Source organism: Diabrotica virgifera, chromosome 1 (assembly GCF_917563875.1).
Source record: "Diabrotica virgifera virgifera chromosome 1, PGI_DIABVI_V3a".
NCBI lineage: Eukaryota > Metazoa > Arthropoda > Insecta > Coleoptera > Chrysomelidae > Diabrotica > Diabrotica virgifera.
Window position 1 is genome coordinate 140,700,982 of NC_065443.1, and position 27,855 is coordinate 140,728,836.

Genomic DNA, 27,855 nt, shown 5'->3' on the forward strand with positions numbered 1-27,855 from the left:
TTTAGAATGGAAACGTTTGTCCTATGAGCTGTCCAAGGTATGCGCAGTATTCTTTTCCAGCACCACATCTCAAAGGCATCAATTTTTTGGCGCTCGCATGCGCGAAGAGTCCAAGTCTCTGCTCCGTATAGAAATATTGAGAATACAAGGGCATTCACCAGTCTCATCTTGATATTTTGAGAGACAGATCTGTCTTTCCAAACTTTAGTTAGGCGACTCATCGCATTCTTTGCCATACCAATACGTCTCCGAACTTCTGTTTCACAGTTACCATCGTTAGTTATACTAGACCGGAGATAGACAAAGGTGTTTACTATCTGGTATTCCTGTAATATGTTAGTCAGTTGAATAGTGTCAAATCTATCGACCACCATTATTTTTGTCTTAGCTTTATTGATTTTCAGACCAACTTTATTGCTTTCGTACTCAACTCTTCGCAGAAGATCAAACATTTCTTGCACATTTGCTGCTATAAGTGTAGTGTCATCAGCAAATCTTAAATTGGAGATTTTCCTACCAACTACTGTTACTCCACCGGCCCATCCATCTAAAACCATCCTCATGACATGTTCACCATAAATGTTAAATAAGTCAGGTGACAACACGCATCCTTGTCTAACACCTATCTCGGTCTTGAATTGGTTGGAGAACTTCTGATCTAGTCGTACTGTCGCTATATTAGACTGGTACAGATTTTTAATAAGTGTCACCAGGTGCATTGGTGCGCCCATTTCTATTAAAATTTACCACAGATTTATCCAGCTTACACAATCAAATGCCTTTTGGTAGTCAACGAAGCATATAATCATAGGTACTTGAAATTCTCTAGACTTTTCAATGAGTTGTCTGAGGTTCAGGATTTGTTCCCTTGTACCTTTACCCTTTACAAACCCCGCTTGTTCCTGAGGTATTTGGTAATGTAAATAGGTTTTTAATCTGTTTTTGATGATATGCAACAATATTTTACTAGCATGTGTTATTAGTGATAGTGTGCGGTAGTTTTCACATCTGGCAGTAGTTCCTTTTTTGTGTAGTGGGATATAAATTAAGGTACACCAATCATATGGCCATTTTCCTGAATTCCAAATAGCGACATAGATAGAATGGATGATATGTAATCCTTTGTCACCTAGTAACTGTATTATTTCACATGGTATTGAATCAATGCCTGGGGATTTCTTTCTCTTTAGTGATTTAATTGCGTCTTTGACTTCAGCGAGTAAGACAGTAGGTTCTCTAGGGTAGTCAGAAGGCCACTGACTTTCTGCTGATACCTCGTTATTTTTATATAGCTCGCCACAGTAGTTTCGCCATGTTTCCAATATTTCATCAGTATCGGTCTTTAAATTACCTTCCTTATCTATTACAGACCACGTTTGAGGTTTAAATTCTCTGGTAAGGAGTTTGATCTTCTGGAATAAGTCCCTCGGTTCATTTCGACAGCCATGTTCCTCTATCTCTCTGCATATTTGAGAGATGTAATCAGCTTTATCTTTGCGGCACTCTTTTCTGATTTCTCTCGATAATGCTCTGTATTCATCGTTTGTTCCGTATCTAGTTTTATGTTCTTTTCTGCGTTGAATCACAGTCCACGTATTATTGGATATCCATGGCTTACGGCCAGTGGAAACCGCTGCCTCACAGTCTTTTGCAGCCTCCATTACCTTATCTTTGAGATAGATCCAAGTGCTCTCAGGGTCACTATCTACTTGGTCTAAAGAAAGAGCATCTTCTAGGTTTTGTTGAAAGTCATTGATTTTTGATGGACTTAGAGACATGACTTTTTTCTGGGGTCTTCTTTTGGGGACTTTAAAACGAAGTCGAACGTTCAATACCAGGAGTTGATGATCGCTTCCACAGTCTGCGCCAGGATATGTTTTACAGTTGATGGACGACGACTTCCATCTTGATCTTATTAGGATGTAGTCTATTTGATTCCTTGTTCGTCCATCTGGGCTGCGCCATGTGTATAATCTCCGTGGATGATGTTGATATAACGTGTTTGTAATTGTAAGATGTTGTTCTACACAGAACTCCACTAGACGGTCGCCATTCTCATTTCTCTGTCCCAGTCCATTTTTGCCCAGCACTCCTTCAATATTTTCATTAGATGACCCCAATTTGTCGTTAAAATCTCCTAAAATTATGACGAGTTCACGATTCGGAATAGCGCGAACAGTTTCTTCTAGACGACCATAGAACCTGTTGATGTCTTCTTCTTGTGCAGCTGTTGTAGGAGCGTATACCTGGACAAGGTGTAGGGTATTGGTGGATATTCTCATTTTAAGGGATCATCATCATCATCATTGGCTCGACAGCCCTTTCTGGGTCTTGGCCTGTTCCAGGATTCTTCTCCACTCTGATCTGTTTCGTGCTTTTCTTCTCCAGTTTTTTATTTTTAAGGTTTTTATATCATTTTCTATTTGTTCTAAATATCTCAGCTTTGGTCTTCCTCTTGTTCTTTTTCCTACTGGCATCTGTTTGAATATTTTGTTTGGTATTTCGCCTTCTTCCATTCTTTCTACATGTCCCATCCAACGCAGCCGTCCTATTTTAATGAATGTTATGATATCTGGATCCTGGTATATTTCGTATAGTTCAAAGTTGTACCTTCTTCGCCAAATTACATTTTCTTTTGTGCCCTTATATATGTGTCGCAAGATTTTTCTTTCAAAGGTGGCTAGCAATGTTTCCTCTCTTTTAGTGAGTGTCCAGGTTTCTGAGCCGTATGTGAGTACCGGTCTTATTAGGGTTTTGTATATTTGGCATTTTGTTTTCCTTGCGATGTTGTCTGATCTTAGTTGCCGAATTAAGCCATGATAACTTTTATTGGCAATAAATATTCGCCTCTTCACTTCCTCTGCTACGTTATTATCAGATGTGACTAGGGATCCCAAGTATGTAAAGTTTTTTACCCCCTCAATGTTGTATTCTCCTATTGTTATATTTTGTGGCTGCCTTATTTCTGTGTTTTTACTTACCTGCATATATTTTGTTTTGTTCTGGTTGATTTTCAGGCCACTATTTTGTGCAACTCGTTCTATTTGATTGAATGCCTCTATCATTTCTCTTCTTGATCTTGCGATTATGTCAACATCATCTGCAAATACTAGTATTTGCACGCTTTTATTAATTATTGTTCCTCGAGTATTGACTGTTGTGTCCCTCATTATTTTCTCGAGTACAATGTTGAACAAGATGCATGATAGAGCGTCTCCTTGACGTAGTCCCTTTTTCTCATCTATTGTTTCCGTTAGTTCGTTTTGTATCCGGATTTTACTTTCTACTTTTAGAGATTCTTTTATCAGTTCTATTAGTTGTGTTGGTATATTAAATTCTTTCATTGCTTTTATTAAGAATTCTCGGTTTATATTGTCATATGCGCTTTCGAAGTCTATGAAGAGATTATGTGTGTCGATGTTATGTTCACTTGTTTTTTCAAGGATCTGTCGCAGAACAAATATCTGGTCTATTGTTGACTTCTGTCTACAGAAGCCACTTTGCTACCTCCTAACTATTTTTTCAGCGTGTGGTCTAAGTCTTTCATAAATGACGTTGGACATTATTTTGTATGCTGCATTCAGCAGCGTGATTCCACGGTAGTTTCCACATTCTAACTGATTCCCTTTTTTATGTAATGGTACAATAATTCCACTCCGCTGGTAGCTGTTTATTTGACCATATCTTTGTTATCAATACATGTATTGTTTTCTGTAGTGCGTCTCCTCCTTCCTTCCATTTTAAGGGATATTATCCTAAAATATACCTAGTTAGTATTTTTATTGGAAACAAATAAATGATAGATTTTCTCTTTCAAAAACTTTAGTGTTTACTGGTCAAAATTATATATTATAATACTGGTATTTTAGGTCAAAATATAACTTTTTTCAGGATTTTTTTATGATGCTCTTGGTAACACATTGTCCAAGCAGGTCGAGCAGGTCAGTTTTATGTAACTGAAAAATTGCATATTTTTGAATTTACAGTTATATACTCTCAGTAGGTGTATTTGCGGCTTCACCAGAAGAACTGGAAGAAATTATGAATAGGCTAGGAACGGTGAGTACGGAATATGGTTTGAAAATAAATATACAGAAAACCAAAGTAATGATCATCGATAAGATCAGAAACAACCAAACGGAGATAAGAAACTTGGCAGGATACAAAGTGCTCAGACAATTTAATTATAAGGCTCCGTCATTACTGACAGTGGAGGATTCGAAGACGAGATCCGTAGATGCATCATAATGGCCAGATCGGCAACAGCCAAACTCACAAAAATATGGAAGAATACTAACATTAACAAAAAACACAAAATTGCGGCTTGTTCGAGCGTTAATATTTCCTATCGCCATCTACGTTTCAAAGACTTAATCCATCAAAAAAGCAGATTCAAGACGTATAATGGCATTTGAAATGTGGGTCTGTCGGAAAATGTTGCGCATACCATGAACCGCTCATCGCACAAATAATTCAATATTAGCCGAACATAACGTCATAAAAACTAGACTCACCACTACTATAAACCAAAATATATCTACTGAGATATTTTGGACATATAATTAGAAGAAGAGAAGGCATGGAACGAATGATAGTTGAAGGCAACGTAAAGGGCAAAGGATCCAGAGGAAGATCTCCATTACGATGGTGGGACCAAATAAATGACATGACTGGTTACTCATTCTCCGAAGCAAAACAACACGCGCAGGAGAGAGAGAAAATTGGACAGAAATAGCCAAACGACTTACATGACGCCACTACATCCTTACGAAGGAGAAAAAGATATAGGAGGAGGAGGAGGTGTATTTTGTTACCATCAACAAGGAATCTATTACCAAGAGTGATATAAAATTCTTCGCATGCTCTTCTACGAATTCAGTATCATTCTTAATATATATTTATTGAGTTCATTATGTTTAAGTCTTTTTCTTATTATGATAGCTGTTGGACAACCAACTTAAACGTTACGAGACATCTTCGAGAAGAAGTGTATACAAGACTCCTGAAAATACCATGGACAGACCATGTCACTAAAGAGGCAGTACTGCGTAAAATGGACCATGACAGAGAACTTGAAAATTATCAAAAGGCGCTAAACCAGTTATTTAGGTGTACCCGATTAATGAAAGCAGAGGTCCAGATAGGGGAAGATATTGATAGTTAAATAATATCAGAGAGTGGACGGGTCTCGATACTGAATACTTATTCAGAGTTGCACATGATAGAAAAAGATAAACTTAAAAAAATGTCCACCTGAATAGATAATATTTTAGATTGTTTGGATGATTCTAAACAAAAAAAGGTCTTTTGTAATGTTTCTCTTTGGTTGATCGTTTTGAAGTTATAAACAATTTGAAAATGAAAAAAGAACGAAAGATGACGATTTTCCAGGCTCAAAAACATAAGTAAAAAATATTATATCCCTGTAATCAATAATACTATAGGAAATATTTTCTGAAAATCATTTTTGAATGTTCAAACCTTATTCTATCAATTCTTGATAAGTATTTTGGACTTACTTCATGTTAAAACATTGATTTTTAGTTTTTAATGATCACCAGTCTTCCCATAAGGAACCTTCTTCATTAACAATTAAAAAAACATATATTTTAGAAGAAAACATGGCAAAAATTCTTATCGGAACCTGGTAGAAGAAGGTTTGAACTTGAATTTAGGTACTTGATGATTACAAAAATAATATTTCTTGCTTGTGTTTTTGACGTTCTTTTTTCAGTTTTAAATTGTTTATAACTCGAAAACGATCAACTTGAGAAAAATTGCAAAATGTCTGAGAATAGGTCAAGAAGTCTGAAATAATGTCCGCATAGATCGATTTTTTTAAACTGATACTCAACTTAAATTTAATTGAACTTAATTCAACTTAAACTTTTTTAAAAAGTAATTTTTTTATTATTAATTATCTATAGTCACAGCAAAATTAGATCGAGCTCCCCTTGTTTTTATAATAATTGTTAAGGGCATAGGCACAAAATGTCGCTTAAATTGTGTTTTAATGCATTAATTTTTTTTCGAGTCCTGAGAAGTCTTTTTGAAAATTCTTTTGCATGAGATATTTGAAACTAAAAATCACACTAAATTTTCTCTTTTTTTTTCACCCCTGTAACTTATTAAAATAAACATTGTAGGACTTTCAGCCCTCGGTAATAATGTAATCTTTCATTCTGCGTTTAAATTTTCCAAAAATTATTAGTTTTCTCAGGATTCGAAAAAAATTAATGCATTTAAAACACATTGGTAACATTTTGCGCCTATGCTCTAACATACTAAATAACATATCCAATAATTTTTATACATTAAACATATCGGTGCGGATTGACCTTATATCAAATCCTCTACTATAAAAATCTATTAAGTTTTCCTTTCTTAATTTTGGCGTATTTGTTTCACTATATTATGTCAGCAAAATATTGTTTTTAGGGTGCCACATAAATAAAACCAATTAAACTCATTCGTTTTTTACTTATTTATTATGAAAATACTTTTAAAAAAATTTATGCATAAGATGTTGCAATAATTTACAGCATATGTACAAAAATATACAATTGGTGATTTGAATTTTTTTGTTATTTCAAATACGGCAGTGATCACATATCTTTACTTTTTTCTTCTTCTCATAGTGTTAAGGTCGTTGGTAACTCTGTAGCAATTTTGACGAAAATTTACCACCAGCCACCACCACCTCCTCCACCTAAAAGTAAACATTTATTAATAAGTTTATGTTCCGTAATAAACATTTTGTATAGTTTTAACAAATTTAGGCAAAGGTTTAGACAAAGGTTTAGACAAACTCAGTTCGAATTTAGAAATTCTCAAGGAACCAGAGAAGCATTATTTGCAGTAAGTATGCTAATACAGAGATATTTAGATGAAAACCGGAACATATATGTCTGCTTCCTAGATTATAACAAGGCATTCGATAGGGTGAAACATAATCCTTTAATAAAACTACCGAGAACAAAGAACGTCGACACACGGGATATATGAATAATAAATAATCTGTATTATGAACAAGAAGCTGTCATAAGAATAAATAATTTAAACACTAATAAAATAAAAATCAAAAGAGGCGTTAGACAGGGCTGTGTCTTGTCGCCATCACAGTTTAATGCATACTCACTAGAAGTGCAGTCGATCATATGAACCAAATATTATGTAGTAGAGACCTCAGCCTATATCTTAGAAAACAGGTACTAAAGTGCTATGTATATTCTATTCTTTTGTATGGTGTGGAGACATGGACTCTTAATAAACAATGTCTCAATAGACTGGAAGCAATTAAAATGTGTACATATCCAAGAATGCAGAGAATCTCCTGGACAGACAGAATAACCAATGAAGAAGTACTAAGAAGATTAGAGAACAGCAGGGAGATACCGGATTTCATCAAAATAAAAAAACTGTCCTAAAATTAATAATGCAGGGAAAGATTCAAGGAAGGCGCAGCATAGGTAGAAGAAAAATGTTCTGGCTGAGAAATCTCAGAGAATGGTTTGGATGCAGCTCAACTGAACTCTTTCGGGCTGTAGTGTCAAAAGTTATAAAAGCAATAATGATTGCCAACCTTCGTCGCGGAGATGGCACGTAAAGAAGAAGAAGATAGTTTTAAAAGGGTGGACAATTTTAAATACCTGGATGTAATATTCGATGAAAATGTAAAAGAGAAAGGGGAGCTCGATGCCAAAATCGCAAAAGGGAATAAATAGTATAAGAATACTAATAAACCCAAAATGCGTTTTTCAGACAAAATAAACTCTTCTTCTTCTTCTTCTTCTTCTTCTTATACTTGTTGTAAATCTGTCGATCTGTAAATTCCGACGTTGAGGTATTTCTTGAGAGGTAGACTGCCAGCTATCTCTCCATCTTTTTGGTGGTCTCCCCGGTGGACGCTTGCCTGCTGGTTTTCCTTCTAGAGCAGTTCTTGGTAGTCTGTGCTCCTCCATTCTTTTTACATGACTGAACCATTCTCTTCGTCTTTGCCTGCCTCATCTGACTACATCTTGCACGCCACATTGTTCCCTGATGATGTTGTTTCGTATTCTATCTCTTCTTGTCTTCTTGTCTTCCCTGCTATTGCTCTTAGTGTCTTCATTTCGGCTGTTCGTAGCACGCTTTTGGTTTTATTTGTGTCTTCTCTTGATTCAATGCCATAGGTCATAACAGGTCTGATGCAAGTTTTATAAATTCTAACTTTGCTGTCCATTCTCATATATGGGTTATTCCAGACCACATCTCTCAAACATCTGGACAAGACAGCGGCCTTGTGAATTTGTCCTCTTAGGTCTCTGGCTGGGTCATGATAATTTGATAACTCTACGCCTAGATATTTGAACTGGTTTCGCTGTTCTATGGGTTTCCCCTCTACCACTAGCTTGCATCTAATTGGGTCTTTCGCAATGGTAATGCATTTTGTTTTCTGCGTGGATATGTTCATGTTGAGTCATCGATATGCTTGATAGAATCGATAAAGTTGTTTTTCGTCCTCTGCAATCAGGGATGCGTCATCCGCATAGCACACTATACTGATTCTACTGTGGCCGAGCCTGTATCCTAGTTGTAGCGATTCCACATCTTCTATTATTTCATCCATTAGCATATTGAATAGAAATGGACTGAGGCTGTCTCCCTGCCTGATTCCTCCTGGTGTTGGTATGTTGGCCGTTGTGGTGTCGTTTGTTTTAATTTTTGTCATGTTGTTATTGTTCATTTGTTTTATGACTTCAACAATGTTGGCCGGTATCCTTTTTTGCTTAATTTTCTTTATTATATCGCTAAGTCTGACTCTATCAAATGCTTTCGTTAGGTCTACGAAGCAAATATATGCAGGTGTGTTATATTCTATCGACTTCTCTTTCACTTGTTTCATGACAAATTTTGCGTCCGTCGTCGACCTATCTTTTCTGAATCCTTGCTGTTCTTTTCTGTTCTTTATCTTTACTTCTTCTCTCTTCTTCTGTCTTCACCTAAGACAAACTCAGAATATATAAAACATTAATTATACCCACAGTAACATATGCCTACAAGGCACGGACATTAAATAAGAAGGAGAAGGATACTCTAGAAGGATGGGAAAGGAAAATACTGCGACACGTATTTGGAGGACGGAGAGAACAATTAACAGCGAATTGATAGCTTTGTACAAATAACCTACCATCACCAGGTTCGTGAAGTCATAAAAATCAGATGGTTGGTAAATATATAAAGAATGACAGCGAACAGAATGTCTAAACTAGTTATGACCACAAAACTAATCGGTCCCAAAAGAAGATGTAGATACAGAACGAGGTGGAATAATAAAACGGAGGAGAACCTTAAACACGTGAAGGTGAGGGACTGGAGCAGAAAAGCACAAAATTGAAATGAATGGAGAAATTGGTTCATAAGATCCTTCAAAGTAGTTAACAATTTTGTACTTACATACCTACTTAAGTTTTAGTTTTGTTTAAAATTATCTTAGTGCAGTCACTGAAGGTGGATATGAGCTATTACCTCCGATTTCGTTGAACCTCCATCGATTTGCATGAAAATTGGTTAGAGAATATCTCAAGGAACAAAGGTGACATGGTGCCAACTTGCGCTTTTACCCTGGGGGTGGATGCCACCCCTTCTCGTGGGTGAAAATTATTTTATTGAAAATAACCCCATAATTCGATAGAGGGACAAATTATAAGCAAAATTTGTTATACAAAGTTATTATAATAAATCAAAAACTTTTTGAGTTATTGAAGATTAAAGATTTTAATTTTTCTTGAGAAGAATGCATGTTTTTATCCAATTTTTCATCATTAACTCAAAAACTAAAAGTTTTTAAAAAAATGTTAGGTATTATTACCAAAATTGAAGCTAATAAAAAATGAAATAAACGCTTCACTAGAAAAATCTTTTAATGTTAACTAAAAGTGAGTTATAGTTAATTGAATATATATTTTTTTCGGCGAGAAAAAAAATCTAAGTATTCAAGCTGAAATAACAGGAAAATGATGGATTTTATAACACAAACTTATTAAACATTTGTCAAAGTAGTTAAAAATATCTATCAAGTGAGCCCCCAAACATGTTGATAGCATTAAAATGTATGCAAAATTTTTTTTCAAAATTTATCTTTTAAAAATTTTTCCAAAAAATGTTATTGTTTTTGTTTAATAACTCCGTTTATTTTTACGACATTAGGTATATTTAAAAACCGCTTGAAATTAAATTACAAGGGCTATTTAACCACGTTGAACTTAATCTTTTAGACCCCTTAGTTTTTTAAAAATAAAAGGTTAAAATGGCCCCGGTTGCATGGTTTTCACAGCAAACTTTAGGAGTTAAACGTTTCTATCTCGGTTATTTTTTAACCCATGGAAATAGTAAAACAGGTAAATTATTTGACACAAAAAAAACTAAAATTTGGGTTAATATCATTTTTTACGTATATTGAGTATTTTTGGAGTTATTATCAAAAGAATATGAAAATTACAATAATTTTAAAAATTATGATTTTTTTAAATTATATCTTTTTTTCAAAAATATGCATTCTAAACCGGTCAAAATTATTAAAATCATTACTTATGCTAATATAAAGAAGTTCTTGTAAGGATTACTATAAATTTTAATTTTTGTGGAAATGTCGTATGTTTTATTTTTCACTTTTTCCTAAAAAGTTCAAAAGGGTTCTTTTATTTTCATCATAACTTGCTTAATTTTGACACTATTAACTTGTTCTGAAGCTCATTTAATAGGAATTCCGAAGTACGTTGACAAATGATTGGCAGGCATATTTTATACATTGCATCGTTTTCCCGTTATTTAAGCTTGAATACTTAGATTTGAGTACCCGTCGAAAAAAATACACATTCAATTGCCAATAACTAACTTTGAACTAACATTAGTTTAGTTCTTTAAGTGAGGAATGTATTCAGTTTTTTATTGTTATCAATTTCATTAATAATAACTATTTTGTAGAAGCTTATAGTTTTTGGGTTATACGTGAAAAACCGATTTAAAACATGCATTTTTTTACGAAATAATAAAATCTTTGGTCTTTAATAACTCAAAAAGTGTTGATTTATATTAATAACTTTATATAACAAATTTTGCTTATAGTTTGTTCCTCTATCGGTTTATGGTATTATTTTTAATAAAATAATTTTCACCCCCGAGAAGGGGTGGCATCCACCCCCAGGGTAAAAGCGCAAGTTGGCATCATGTCACCTTTGTTCCTTGAGGTATCCTCTAATTACTCACCAATTTTCATGAAAATCGATAGAGGTTCAACGAAATCGGAGGTGAAAACCTTCAGTGACTCCACTATCTGTAATTAATTAATCTTACGATTATGTTTTACAAAAATAAGGTTCTAATGGCCTGTTCTGCGTATAATAAATAAATAATTAACATTTACTAAAAAGATTTAAAATTTTAGGACGAACGTGTAACATACTGACCTGATTTCCATCCACCGCCACCGCCAGACCATCCACCGCCACCGCCGGAGGACCATCCACCACCTCCGCCGCTTGGCCATCCACCGCCACCGCTTGACCATCCACCGCCAGATTTCCATCCGCTGCCGCCTCCATATCCACCGCCTCCGCCGCCTCCGGACCAACCTCCGTGGCCACCGCCGCCGCCGCCTCCGCCGCTTGGTACGAGGATCTTAATTATTTTAACGGTGCTTCCGCCGCCTCCGTATCCTCCACCGCCGCCGCCTCCGTATCCTCCACCACCTCCGCCTATCCATCCACCGCCTCCTCCAGATTTCCAGCCGCTAGATCCGCCACCGGACCAGCCGCCGCCTCCGTATCCACCGCCGCCTCCATATCCTCCGCCGCCACCTGACCAACCGCCGCCGCCTCCTGATTTCCAGCCTCCGCCTCCGCCACCTCCGGACCAGCCGCCACCGCCTCCGCCGCTAAGGAAGCCACCTAAAATATAAAGAAAGTAAATTAGTGAATATCACTAAAAGCTAAATTAATTTTGCTTTAGTAATACAGTTACACTCTCTCTCTCTCTCTCTTGTCGTTTCCCCATAACTGAGGATCGTGATTTCTTCCAATAGTCCTAACAATGTTTCTCCATTGGTCTCTATCTTCAGCTGCTCTAAGAGCTTCGCAGAATGAGTTTCCAGCTGAATGCTTTATTTGGTCAGACCATCTAGTTGGTGATCGTCCTCTTGATCTTCTCCCCGGAACGTTTCCAGAAACTATTAATCTCTCTAAACTGTCACCTCTGCAAACCACGTGACCAAAGAATTGCAGAATTCGTTGCAGACATATTGTGGACAGCCTTTTTTTAATATTGAGTTGGTTTAGAATGGAAACGTTTGCCCTATGAGATATCCAAGGTATGCGTAGCATTCTTCTCCAGCACCACATCTCAAAGGCATCAATTTTTTGGCGCTCCAAAAGTCCAAGTCTGTGCTCCGTATAGAAATATTGAGAAAACAAGGGCATTCACCAGTCTTATCTTGATATTTTGAGAGATAGATCTGTCTTTCCAAACTTTAGTTAGGCGACTCATCGCATTTTTTGCCATACCAATACGTGTCCGAACTTCTGCTTCACAGTTACCATCGTTAGTTATACTAGACCCGAGATAGATAAAGGTGTTTACTATCTGGTATTCCTGTAACATGTTAATCAGTTGAATAGTGTCGAATCTGTCGACAACCATTATTTTTGTCTTAGCTTTATTGATTTTCAGACCAACTTTATTGCTTTCGTTCTCAACTCTTCGCAGAAGATCAGTTACACTAGCTTCTATAATATATTGACCACTATAGAAGCAGATTAAAAATGAATTAGTTCAATCGATCGAATACTGAAATGTAATGTTTATACCTCGATCAGTAGCAGATGGCAAAGTCATAGTCATAAGTCATTAGAATACAACAAACCGGCATATTTACATTTCGTGGACTAAAAAGTCATTTGACAGAGTCAAATTAAAGAACGTTATCTATTTATTGTGCGCAAGAGAGGTACCTCTAGGAATTATAAGAAGGATATCAAATGGGAGAAAAACAACTTAAAATAACCTGCTACGCAGACGATGCAATACTAATATCTCAAAGCGAAGATGATTTACAACGTATGCCTCACCAATTGAATATAACCGACAGAAAATTGAACATGCTAATTTCACCAAAAAAAGACCAAATGCATGATTATATAACAGCAAATCTACTACGATGTAAATTAGAGCTGGAGAAGCTGGAGGAGAAATGAAAGGCAGAATTTACAAAGTAGTCACCAGACCAATAATGATCTAAGCGGCAGAAACACGACCTGACACAGAGAGGACAAAAAGAATGCTAGAAACAGCAGAGATGAAACCCTTCGAAAAATCGATGGTAAGACACTATGGGTCAGAGCTAGAAGTGCAAATATACGTCGGAGATGCAAGGTGGACAACATTAAAACCCGCTAAAAAACAGAAGAGTAGAATGGAACGACCACATAAGCCGAATGGCAACAAATAGATTAGTAAGGACGGCGAGAGACGGCTCCTAATAGAAAGGCCACGAAAACGATAGAAGTATATTAAAAATGCCATATAAGTAACATACTATAAACAGGGAAATAATAGGATTAAAATGTGCAAACTTTAATACCTGAACCATATAATGGTTCATTATACGATAATCATCATAATATAGTGGGTCCAAAATAAACTATCCAAGTTATGGTTCGGTAAAAATATCGAAGAATAGGATAAATAATTTTTATGTCTGCATAAATTAGAAATTCAGAAGACAAGTTTTAGAAGACATATATCCAAAAGTATATAGAAGTACTAGATAGGGTAAAAACTAATGAGGATAAACAACTTCCAAATAAAGAAAATAACCAAAGTATATATAATACACTCATTGTGTGTGTGTGTGTGCTATCGGATTTCTTGACTGTGGACTTAATCCATTAGCCGAACTAAATTTGTTTACATACTAACTAAAATCTTATGAGATATCTGTTATACTCTCATTATATTTTTGAATATGAATGACCTATTTGATAATAATGATTTACAAATTAATATAAGTACTTATTTATTTTAATGATAGCTTCTTTCATTTTTTTTATATTATTATTATTTTTTTTTATTATTTTATTTTTATTTATTTTTTTTTATTTATTTATTTCTTTTTTTTTATTTATTATGGTTTTTTTTCATAACTCTAAGGATTATTAACTGGGATACATAAGTGCTCAGGGGTCTTTCAGAGCAAAATCAAACAAGACCAGACCACGGAAAGGAGGGTCAACAAATGGGGTAAACAAAGGTAAGTTATATATATAATTTCACAATTTTAGTTTTATATTATTAATGAATATACTCATTGAGTATTGAAATTAAATAGAGTTCAAATTCAAGTCGTGTCAAATCATCAACTGTTCGACCTACCTCTTGCAAAACATATCCTTGGCTCAAATCCATGCCTTATTAAAGTAATTATAGAAAAATCACGAAAAGCAACACAAATTAATCGATGTCGCAACACCGATGCGGTGATAGAATAGTACGAATACTATAAATAAGTGCATTTTGGTAAAAAAAAATTGGTATGCAATATGCCCTTGTATGGATCAAGGAATTACAGATGGTACGGTCATTTGTTAGGTTAATAATTATATAAGGTGTGTCTGAATAAGACATTTGGCCTGAATTTTATGCGATGATTTTATTCCTATGATATATAGCGGCCATCAGTTGAGAAACGCCTTGTTATGTAAAGATTTGTTATGGTATAACATTTAGAATTATCCAGTCATGTCTTCCTTTATTGAGATTACCACTTTATTAAGTGTATTAACGGCAAAAGGTTAACAAAATAGAAAATAAATTCTGATCATAAATATATAAATATTCCTGTCCTAAAATTTCATCTCACGTTTCCGTGTTTAGTTTTGCATGATTAAATTAAATAATTTTGAAAATTTGCTATCCTTTTGGTATCCTATGCCCTTTTATTTACGTTATATATAACGCATTCTAGTTCTTGTGTTTAATTTTTTTTAGACAGTCCAAAAGTATTGCAACGATTAGTAAATAGATTACATTAAATCAGTATAAAATACGGACTACAAATGAACGTTAATAAAATTAAGTTGGTGATTATTTCCGTGCAACATACTAAGGCTAGATATCGAGGAAAAACAAGTAGAAAAAGTGAAAAAAAAACTATAAGTAGAAAGAGTGAACAACTTCAAATATCTGGGAACCTGCGTAAATGAAAAGAATGACCAAGGTAGATAAATCAGGACACGCATTGAAATTGCAAGACAAGCATTTATAAAAATGAAAACATATTTGTTAATCGAGACCTTCCTCTGGAGATGAGGATAAGAGTATAAGAGGATAAGAGTCGATCCTTGACTTTGCTGTAGGTATATAGAATGGAAAGTTGTAAGCATTTAATATGTGATGCTATAGAAGAATTTTCAAAATAGCATGGATCCAACAACTTACGATTACAAAAGTGTTAACAAGGCTACAAAAATATTTCGAGGTCATAAAGCAGCGAAAACTGCAACAGATACCGAAAAATTAATGATTCGGATTCAGCATTAAAGGTAAACAAAGAACCATCAAACTGAAAGTTTTTAGTTCTGGTTCTGGTACTTCTGGTTTATGGAGAAAACTAGAGAAAAGACGTTTACTTGTCAACCGTGATAGCTAAATATTGTTTATTTATCAACAATCTCAGACCAATGTGCAGGACCCGTATGGTTAACGAGATAATAAGAAATACCGGCTTTCGATAGTACCAGGATGGTGCTTTTTTGATCCAAAAATACAAAGAATAGGTGAAAATATGTGGTAAAACCTTTATGCTTATAATTTGTAGAATGATTTTCTATTCAAGAGAAAAATTTCAGGGAATTTATTAAAAGTGTATTTTCCGGTTTCATAGACTCTTCGCACTTTCGTGTTGGAATCGGAAGAATGAGTGACACTATGTTTTAAGTTCCTATCTGTTACCTTATTAGCTCATCCATCGACCTAGCAGATCCACCGACGTATTCAAATTTAGATTATAGATCTATGTATTTTTGATTTCAAACTAATTACTTTTTAACTTCTCTCCACTTTCCTGTTTTCTATATACAGAACGTATTGTCCAGTTTCAATGTGAGTTATTATAAAACTTGTTTTAAATATTGGGAAATCCTATTTTAAATATTTTATATTATTTTTTATTATAGGAAAGTGATATATTAACTAACGTATATTCACATTCACATAACCATAAATAATGGGATATATTAGGCCGCATAAAGATGATTTTACGATTGTGTGGGTATTTTTCAAGTACTATTAGTACTTATTGTATAAAAGAAACAAAACTCATTAAAGAGCTGCAATAAATGTAATTTATAAATATTAATTCTGAACAAGTATCCAAACAAATGAGTTCATTTTTTTATTTAAAATTTTTAAGTATCTCTGTTTCTTTCATGGTTTAAAAGCCATCCTACTAACATGGGTTTGAAAATATGTACTTTCAAATAAAAAAATATATCTTCCCAAAAAACAAATTGCAACCAATATTAATGTGAACGGCATATCCCTTCAGAACGTACAGATCTTCGTCTATTTGTCAGAGAAATAAAGTCAAATAGAAAAAACACTTTCAAGTATTATTAGGAGCTAACATTCATCCACAGGTGTGTTATACGAAGAAAGAAAAGTTTTGGGCACAAGTTTTAAGAACTGTAAAAGAATTAGTTAAGGAAGGCTTAAATAATTATTGAAGAACTCAAAGTTCTCAAACTTATTGATATTGAAGAAGTCTCAAATACAATTCACAAATACAAAAACAATATTAATAAAAATTATAAAATCCGTACAAACAAAACGAAGTGAGAATTTAAACATAAACAAAAACTCGTAAGAAAGGGTATCTTGTAAGAGTCTTGCATATTTCAGTAAATAAAATATACTTGAAAACCGCACTAAAAATATGAAACAAAAAGTGTGAAAAGATAGGAATATTCTTCTTCGTTACGTGCCATTTCCGCGACGAAGGATGGCAATCATCATTGCTGTTCTAACTTTTGACACTACAGCCTGAAAGAGTTCAGTTGAGCTGCATCCAAACCATTCTCTGAGATTTCTCAGCCAGGACATTTTTCTTCTACCAACGCTGCGCCTTCCTTGAATTTTTCCCTGCATTATTAATTTTAGGAGCTCCTATCTGTCACCACGTGTTATATGACCCAAGTATTGCAATTTTCTAATTTTGATTGAATTCAGTATAAAAATTTACTAATTTTTTGAATTCAGTATCTCCCTGCGGTTCTCTATTCTTCACAGTACTTCTTCATTGGCTATTCTGTCTGTCCAGGAGACTCTCAGCATTCTTCGATATGTCCACAGTTCAAATGCTTCCAACCTATTGAGACATTGTTTATTAAGAGTCCATGTCTCCACACCATACAAAAGAACAAAAAATACATAACATTTAAGTACTCGTTTTCTAAGATTTATGCTGAGGTCTCTACTACATAATATTTGTTTCATATTATTGAATGCACTTCTAGCCTTTTCTGTTCTAACTATGATTTCTTTGGTATAATCGTTTGTTTCATTAATGTTTGTTCCTAAATAGTTATAATTCTGAACTCATTCTATCGTCTTATTATTTACGTGTAGATTGATGCTTCTAATATTTTTCTTTTATATAACCATGAATTTTGTTTTCTTTATGTTTAGTGACAGACCAAATTGTTCGCACGTTGCAACAACCTTATCTAAAATTCTTTGTATATCTGTAATATTTTCTGCTATTAGTATTGTGTTAGCAGCATATCTAATTTCACATATGGGTACGCCATTTATTTTTATACCTGCTACTTTATCTTCTAATGCATAGGGATGTTGGTGAGAAATAAATATTGATTGCGCAAGAACTGAAGATCTGAGGTTATCTGAAGATCTGACGCATACATGATAAGAAATCTATACAAAAGAAGAATACTCAAAACAGACCTCGTGATTAACTTCGCAAAAACATAATAACCTACAACAGTGGGATAGATAGAGCATTTACAATACAAAGAAAAAGCGTCAACAGAAGAAGAGATTAAACAAAGGCAAGGAAAAACAATAACGATTAAACAACTGAATTGCAACTACTGGAACAGAAACTCAGTATGTAAAACAAAAACACAAATCTATAAAACATTAGTGTAAAATGTGATGTTTGCATGACATTGTGCATGCAACTGGATAATAGACGAAAGAAACAGCGCAACAGAGATGGAAAGACTTTGAAAACTCCTTCGAGTAACAATAAGAATGAAGACAATAGGAAATTAGCAAATAAGACAGAAAACATGACAAGAAAATTAAATAGTAACAATAACATATGTATAAAGAAAAAAGAGATTGAAGCGAATTGAATAAATATTCTCAACTATGATTAAATATTTTTGAAACTATTACGAGTAGAACTAGCATAACCAGTACATTGACTGAAAACTGCTCAGGTCATCAGCAAAGAAAGAAAATCTCTCACGTCTCAGAGTTACACATTTTCTACCAAAAATCGCCATACCCACATATTATTTTATGCATCAGAACTAACTGGTAAATACCATTCTACTCGTTTGTATTCAACCTTCTAATAGATAAGACACGTTTAAAAGGAAAGCTGTGAAATGAATATAAAAAAAGGTGGAGATGATATAAAGATTAAAAAAGAATACGCCAGAAATTACTGAAAACAAAAATCCCAAATAATTGTAAGTAGCCTACAAGAAGGAATATTTTATGGATTTTTCAATGAGATATTCTAAAAAATTATATACGAACACCTAACATAAAATACTATATATTTTTCCAATAACCGAAAACAAAATATAAAAAGCTATTAAATTAATTAAAATTACACTACCTATTTAATTTAAAATTTTGTGTTTCATTAATAATTGTCCATATAGTAACTGGAGAAACATAAGCACAAAATACGAAGATTTAACCTAAAACGCTTATATAAAATGTGGTTCCTTACTGAGTTACAGGGTGTTTAATCTAAAAATTTAAAAACTATTTTTGCTCGGCGTTTTAAAACTATTCGAAGTATCCTTTTCATACTTGGCAGGAAGTATAGGTACTATACAAGCTATTAAATTATGTTAAACAAACGTTTATGGCTATTACCAGAGGCGTACAATGGGGAAAAGTGAACGGTTGACCCTTTCCAAATTCTACGCCACTGGCGAAATTGCTATTTTAGTTCAATTTTTGGATTCCCTAATATATTCTATGAAAATAATATACTCTTCATTCGTAACGATAAAGTCATTAGTTTTCGAGATATTTGAAGTTAAAAATGAAACGACGCGGATATTTTGATCAGTGTATTGTGTCGCTTCATTTTTAATTTCAAATATCTCGAAAACTAATCATTTTATCGTTACGAATGAAGAGTATATTATTTACATAAAAAGTATTGCAAAATCAAAAAATTACACTAAAATAGCAATTTCGTTAGTGGCGTTGAATTTGGGAAGGGTCAACCAGTCACTACCCCCTGTCGTACGCCTCTGGTAGTAGCTAGAAACGTTTATTTATCTTAATTTAGTAGGGTGTACAGTGCCTACACTGTCTACCAAGTAGATAAGGATACGCCAAATAGCTTTAAAGTACTGGTTACAAATAATTTTTAAATTTTAATCATATGAATCATATCATAAATTAATCAAAATAACTGTGCCGTTTCATATTTAACTTCAAATATCTCGAAATCGAATGACTATCGATACCAATGAAGAATATATTATTTACGTAGAAAGTATTGTAGAATCTTAAAATGGCACTAAACTAGTAATTCTTCCAGTGGCGTAGAATTTGAGAAGGGTCAACCATTCACCATCCCCTGTCGTACGCCTCTGGTATTAGCTAGAAACGTTTGCTTATCATAATTTAGTAGGGTGTTTAGTAGTCGCACTTTCTGCCAAGTATGAAAAGGATACGTCGAATAGTTTTAAAATGCTGAGCAAAAATAATTTTTAAATTTTTAGATAAAACACCCTGTAACTCAGTAAGGAACAACATTTTATTTAAGTGTTTTAGGTTAAATCTTCATATTTTGTGCTAAGCTTTCTCCAGTTACTATATGGACAATTATTAATGAAACACCCTGTATATTTAATAGTAGGTATACCTACATGCCAGCGACGAAACTTATTATAGGGATAATAATTAATCCTCAACCTGTAAATATACACTCAAGAAATATACACTTTTAAAAAACTGGTGCCTTACGCAGATTTATAATAATATGAATAAACTATTCTTTTTCAAGCAGAGAAAGCAGATATTTATTCCTATTATGCAACTGAATCAGTTCGTGAATGATGAAAATATTTATATACCAGAACAATACCCACAATCTCTACCAGAAACATATTCAAGAAAGAATACATTAACACTTTCATCATTTCTTAAACATCCAAAACATTGTTTCTTTTTAACAGAGTGTTACTTTGTCGTATTAATGTACCTTCATTAAGAAAATATATTTATACGCAGACACAGTGAAACAAAATAAATGTACTATGCAACACCTGGCGAGTCTTTGTATTTTTGATTTTTATTTTATGTAATTTGTAATGATTTGTAATAATGAATAGTAAAGTAGGCAGTGTCATAGGTCATTTTTTTAAAATATCTATCTTTAAAAAACGTCTCCGTTTGTATGAGGGTGGATCCATTATCCATTATTTAACTAGGCAGTATACAGTGAGCACGGAAAGGTTGGAATAAATTCATTTTCTCGAGAATGGACGAATTTGAAAAATAGTCCCGAAACAGGTCAATTTTTATTTTTAAATTACGACTTTTTGGCATATATGTCATACTAGTGACGTCACCCATCTGGGCGTGATGACGTCATCGATGATTTTTTTAAATGAGAATAGGGCTCTAGTGATAGCTCATTTGAAAGGTAATTCAATTCTCTATTCAGTAATATAAACATTAACATAATTATTTATACAGTGTGTCCAAAAAAATTTTTTTTTGAATTAAATTTATTGGCATAAAAAGAAGAATGTGTGTAATTTATTTAATTCAAAATACATTTTACTGCTGTCAGAAAACAGGAAAAAATGTTTATTTGGTAAATAAATATTGTTTTTGCTTAAATTCAATATTAAAGCAGCCATCCACCTGCCTCTTGACAGTTTGAACATTTAATTTAAGCGAAAAGCAATTATTATTTTTCAAATAAACATTTTTTTCGGTTTTCTGAGAACAGTAAAATGTATTTTCAATTAAATAAATTACATACATTCTTCTTTTTATGTCAATAAATTTAATTTATAAAAAATTTTTTGGACACCCTGTATAAATAATTATGTTAATGTTTATAATACTGAATAGAGAATTGAATTACCTTTCAAATGAGCTATCACACGACCCCTATTCTCATTTAAAAAAATCATCGATGACGGCATCACGCCCAGAGGAGTGACGTCACTACTATGATATATCTGCCAAAAAGTCGTAATTTAAAAATAAAAATTGACCTGTTTCGGGATTTTTTCCAAAGTCGTCCATTCTCGAGAAAATGAATTTATTCCAACCTTTACGTGCTCACTGTATAAAGCAGAATGTTCAAAAGGTATGTCTGGTCATAATCCTTTTTCTTAGGTATTTATAGCTGCAATCTTTACATTGGAGTTCTAAATTAGGTTGAATATTCTTTTTCTTCTTATCATGCTTATCCCTTACGGATGCTGGACAATAACATGGCTATTTTAACTGTATTGACGTCTGCGCTAAAAAGTCCGGTAGTGGTCAAGTTAAACCACTTTCGTAGGTTATGCAACCAGGATATTTTTCTTCTTTCTGGTCCTCCTTTTCCAAGCACCTTACCTGGAAGTAGAGTTTGTAGTAGGTAGTATCGTTGTTCAATATGGCTCAGTTATTCCAGTTTGTGACGTTTTTTGGTTATGAATAGTTCAGACTCTACCCATTTTGTGTAAAGCTTCTTCGTTGGTAACTTTGTATATCCAGGAAAATCCTAACATGCGTCTACAGCACCATATTTTAAACACTCGGGTCACTTCAGTGGCGCTTCAGTAAAGGTTCCTGACTCCAATCCGTATAGAAGAACCGAGAGTACTTTGCATTTTAGCAAACGAACTTTAATTTCTAATTTTCTATCGTGATTGTTAAAGAATTTGTGATATCGATTGTTATATTCTTGCCTATAGCCAAGTATTTTGTTTTTTTTTTATGTTAAAATAAAGTCCAAACCTGCTACTTACTTCTGGGTCAAGAGTCTGCATACTTTCCAGACTGTCTGCAACGACGGCAGTGTCATCAGCGTATCTTATGTTGTTCAGTCTTTCTCCATTTATAAGTATTCGCTAGTCTTTATCAGTTAGCGCTAAGTTCATAATGTGCTCTGAATATATATTGAATAATGATAGGGACAGTATACATCCTTGTCGCATATTTTAACTTTATGTCGTGTATTAAATGATTCCCAACTCTAAGAGCTTCAGTTTGTTCGCAATAGATATTATTTTAATTTTATACGGTGGTCTCTGCTGTTTAGACTAGACCAAGTGATTTTAATATTTCCATCAGTTGGTTATAGCTTATTCTACAGAACGCTTTTTGATAATTAACTAAACACACAATTAACGTCTCTACATCGTTGAAAGCATTAAATATGAATGACATTAATATTTTTATGACTCGAGAAAGAAATGTTAATGGAGATGCTGGGCTCATACAGTGATAAAGATTTTCTCAGATAGACTAACGGGAACTTTGCTGTTGTAACTTAGTGTACACCTAAGGAAATCTATTTCGAATACAATTTTGCTTTGTACATCATGTACAAACATGAAACTTGAGATAAACATATACAGCAAGCCAGCAATACCAACTGGAAGGGGAAGAAGAATATAATAAGGACTATAAAATTGGAAATCTGAGATAATACTATACATAAAAAATATGAAATTTTGGGTGATTTTGTATAATACGAGCTTTTACGAATAGATGATAATGACAAGGAAATTTACGAATATTCCTTACATAAAACATTAAAACCAAGACTGTTCAACTAAGATGATGTTAATAAACTTGTTTAATTTATAAATAATATGTGTGGTTACTTGTAACCAAAATACTGTAAAACAATGTAGAAAATACCTATATAAGACGTTGAAAGTAACGACCATCAACCTATCATTAAAAAGACATTAAGTGTCAGAAACAGCAATCAAAATTAAACACTAAAATTTTGCATCATAAAACGGTGTAAGGGAATAATACAACGGTCATGCTCCAAACATTGTCACAGAAGAAAGAGCTATAATATATTCATTTTTCAGTTTTAGTTGAAAAATCATTTTTTAGGAAGAAAAGAAATTAATATTAAAATATACTTTGCAAACCTAACAAAAAAATTTAACAAAATTAGGGTTATTGGAGTATTATTCAGTATTTTAGAGTCAGAGCCAGAGCATTTAGGTCCCTATCAATTTCCATTTGTAATATGTAATATGATAATTTATAAAAATAAGTCATTTATATCTCATAAAAAATTATGATAACTGCCAAAGTTAGTAGGGATTAACTGATAGTTAAGTTAATTATGGAATTAAGAAATTTATTAAAAATAATTATAATATTAAAACACTTTTTATTTGTGGGACGCGTTTCGGCCCACGATGATGGCTCTTGTTGGGCCGAAACCAGTTTAAGTGTTTTCATGTTATTTATAATTATTTTTAGTATATTTTGTGGTTCATCTTGGAGAGAGTACAATATTATAAAAATACTGTTAATAACGATAATTTTTGGAAAAAAAAATTAGCCTAAAATAGCCAAAATTATTTTTTGAAATAAAAAATGAAATCAAGAAACATAGCATATATGTGTTTATAAATATACACCATTTATGATTTGCGGTTAGTAGATTGAAATTGATTTTTAATTTCGATTTCATTTTATATTTAACGCCTTTTTTATTTACAGCAACTTATTTTATTTTAAACAGTTCATTATAAATATTACTTTTCGTGTTTCAGATCCTATTCATCAAGTTTTATCTGGCCACACATGGCTTCAAAATGGAAAAACTTTATTTGACTATATTGCTTCTATATCAACAACTATATTTACGAAATTTGTTTCAGATGTCTAAACTCTATGGAGAAAAAATTTTTGGAAATAAAATACATATTTTGTTATAATAGCTACTTGAGGAATAAAAGGAAAGTGTATACTATATCTATTTTATGTCGAAATGTTATGGATAAGAAAATACTAAACAAAAGAGAATTAAAAAAATGCGTACAGTTCAAAAAATATTTTGCAATAGAAATAAGAGAATTTAAAAGAAGACTACGGTTTAATGATTAAGAAGATACCAAAGGGTAAAATAAAGAATTATTTAAGATACATCTATATGATCAAACAAAGCCTTACACGTTTACTGCAATGTGAACGGCAATATTGGAAACAGAAATTGTAACAATATTTACATATTTAAAATTTTGAAAAATAACATTATTTACTATGAAAAGGACCTTTGAAAAATATTTTTAATTATTTTGCTTACCTTGTACATAGCTGGCTGTAGCAGCTACAAGAAGCAGACAAACGAAAGCCTAGAAACCGAAAAAAAAATACATTAAATCACCATCACTAAAAATAAACAACCACAGTTTGTTTACCTTCATATTTAGTCCAAAAAATAGAACTAACTAGACTCGTACTGTTGTGTGTTTTTATGGGCATATATATATTCAAGAGATTGGAGCCTTGGCCCCCTCTATTTCACCAGCCCTCAAACATTTGCTTATTTCCATTTCCAGCCCCCCATCTTTCATATTTTTTAGCTAATTACTGTGGGTGATTACGCTCTCTTCTGATGATCCCTGAGACGGCGTCAGCCCAAACGTAAATAACGAAGATTTGGTACCTAGATACCAATACAAATTGTTAATTCGCTGCCCATATATTTTTTAATATTATTGAAAATTTAATGTATAATACGCCGATTGTGAATGTAAATCTATTAAATTTGTGACTAAAACTAGTAAACTAAAAAACAAAAGGCTAATTATAATTTTTTTCAATATTACGTCGTACCATTCCCAATATAAATGTAAAGAAAAATAAATACAACAAAAATAATTCAAATTTAACAAATTAGTATTTATATACATATTACACCATGCAAATAAACAAACTGGAAAGAAAAAGAAATACTGATAAGAATAGATGAAAGCAAAGCGGCTGTTGAAATATCCACCTGGCAAATCACAGAAATCATTCGAATATTCAATATTGTCAAAATATCAAGTAAATGGGGGGATTATCGCCGAGCTCTGACTGAATAGAATAAGGAAATGAGAAAAAAAAAAAAAGAGAATCGTGGGTAAGACATTGAGGAACTAAAAAACACGGCAGAAATAACAAGGATCCATAACGTTCTCTCTAAAAACCCTCAGATAAGTATATTTTTCCCAAAATAAGTAATATGAATACATTCAGAATTGCGAAGAGACCCTGAAACAACTTTCAGGATGCACTTTCCTGTCCGAATTCAAACTGATACCACTGCACACATGGCAGCAGAAGTTAACTGGATATCATAACCTTTGGTTCCAGGAATTACTAGCGTATGATTAAAGAAGTCATAGATCATAAAAAAAAATCAAATGAGTAATAAATTCAATGAATCCATATAATCCATCGAGCTCGGATAGAATTTATCCAATAAAAAATTATGAATAATACTTTAGGCTAGCTTAGAACTGGGGTACATAGCCATATGACTGGCATCTTTTATACCTAATCCTGGTAAAACTGAACAGGAAAATGCTAAGTCCCTGAAACCGATATGTCAGATGATAGTTGTGCTAAAGTCTCTAGAGAATCTGCTCGATATGCAGATTGGGATGATGTACATACAGGGAGCATTCGACAACACCTTTCACGAAGTAATCACAAGAGCAATTGTGTAAAAAGCAGTAGACGAAATCAGTTGCAGGTGGATTGGTTGCATGCTGAAAAGCCATATCTTATACTGGGTTGGGATAAAGTATGGAACCAAGCAAATATCTTTGAAACGAAAAGAACAATATTTATAAAACTTTGCATGCAAGTATAGTGACGCAAAAGGCATCTGCTGACTTCCGGTTTCACCGGAAATACCCTTAACTTATTTAATTTAAATGGGACACCCTGTGTATTTTTACGGATTTTAAAAGAACTTGTTATTTTTAATTCATACACACCAAATTTGGTAGAAAAAAAATTGTTAAAAAGTATCTGTAAATAATTTTTTGTATTAATACAACGTAGTAGGAAATAAACGAGTACCATCTATATCTATACTGTAGACTAAAATTGTTGTTTACATGCACTGCATGACTTATTTGAATTTAGTATAGTAGGCAAAACTGTTACTGAACTAATTGACAGAAATAAGTTGTATTAAATATGGTTCATTTGAGTGAAAAAGATCGTATTAAAATATTAATGATAATTGGTCATGGTGAATTTTCATTTTTTGGAAGTGAATTTTCCAAATCGATGGATTGAACGTAGAGGATTCATAGAGTGGCCCGCTCGTTCTCCGGACCTCAATCAGTTAGTTTTTTTTTTCTTTGGGGCTATCGAAAATCACGTGTTTACGTTAGGCGACCGACATGCTTGCAGGATTTGAGACAAAGAATAAATTGATGAATGTGAACTAATACGTGGAGAAATCTTTCAAAAAGTGACTCACGAATTTATCTACAGGGTTGCATGTTGTCATGAGGTGAACAGCAAATATTTTCAACATTTGAAATTATTTTTTTTATTTTTAATATCATTGGTCTAACGTAAATAAATTAACCTATTTTTAACTCTAAAGTGATTTATTTCTTGTTTTAATAGTTTTTTCTTCCAAATTTGGTTTGTATGAATTAAAAATATCAAGTTCTTTTAAAATCCGCAAAAATATACAGGGTGTCCCATTTAAATTAAATAAGTTGAGGGTATTTCCGGTGAAACCGTAAGTGGAGTAGTAACAAAAAATATGGCAACAGATGCCTTTTGCGTCACTGTACTTGCATGCAAAGTTTCATAAATATTGTTCTTTTCCTTTCAAAGATATTTGCTTGGTTCCATACTTTATCCCAACTCTGTATACGCAACGTTTTTGGAGATACAGTGTCAGCAAACGTAGCCCTAAAGACCGTCTTCAAGGGGATCTTATCTCCTCTCTTGGGAAATTTGGTAATAATTCGTTTATAGACTCAGCTGTGACAAACATTATGTCCTGGTCAATGCAGATATCCTAGTCTAAAGAAAATTATATTAGTAGTAAAGCTTAACATAAGCCCCCACAAGTCCAAAATTATGGAATACTTATACCAGAAGGGGTAAATTAGGTGGATTAGGTCTTATAAAACTGAATGGAATAAACCTAGATAAGGTGGGTGAATAGCCCATCTAGATCAGGTGGGTGAAGTTCTAGATCAGGTGGGTGAAGTAAAATACCTAGGTAGTGATTCCAAATAAAAATGATGTCAACAACATATTGATGTCACATCAAAAAGCTAGCAAATTAACTCATAGAACAGATTCTTATATGTAATAGGACCTAGTGATTCCTAGTGTTAATGTCTCTACATTAGCATAGTTACAAAGACGACAAAACCATTTCGAATGATTTTTGTTTTGTGGTGAATTCGTATTTTTTATGAGAAGCCCTTTTTATGTATGAAAAAGTTAAATGACAAACTCGGTTCTTGTCCCTTTAAATCATAGTTAAAAATTAAACTTATTTTCAAAAACGAGTCCTTGCATATCGTTGCTTTCCAA

At 33.2% G+C, this 27,855-nt stretch overlaps 1 protein-coding gene across 1 annotated transcript; it reads right to left on the reverse strand.

Moving 5' to 3' along the window:
- Positions 1-6,469: 6,469 nt before the first annotated feature.
- LOC114341723 (uncharacterized) lies at positions 6,470-24,820 on the reverse strand. Its single transcript, XM_028292533.2, has 4 exons — positions 24,711-24,820; positions 24,596-24,644; positions 11,448-11,927; positions 6,470-6,709 (listed from the first exon to the last, which is right to left on the reverse strand). The coding sequence occupies exons 1-4, from the start codon at positions 24,714-24,716 to the stop codon at positions 6,681-6,683; spliced, it is 564 nt and encodes a 187-aa protein (XP_028148334.1). The 5' UTR covers positions 24,717-24,820; the 3' UTR covers positions 6,470-6,680.
- Positions 24,821-27,855: the final 3,035 nt, after the last annotated feature.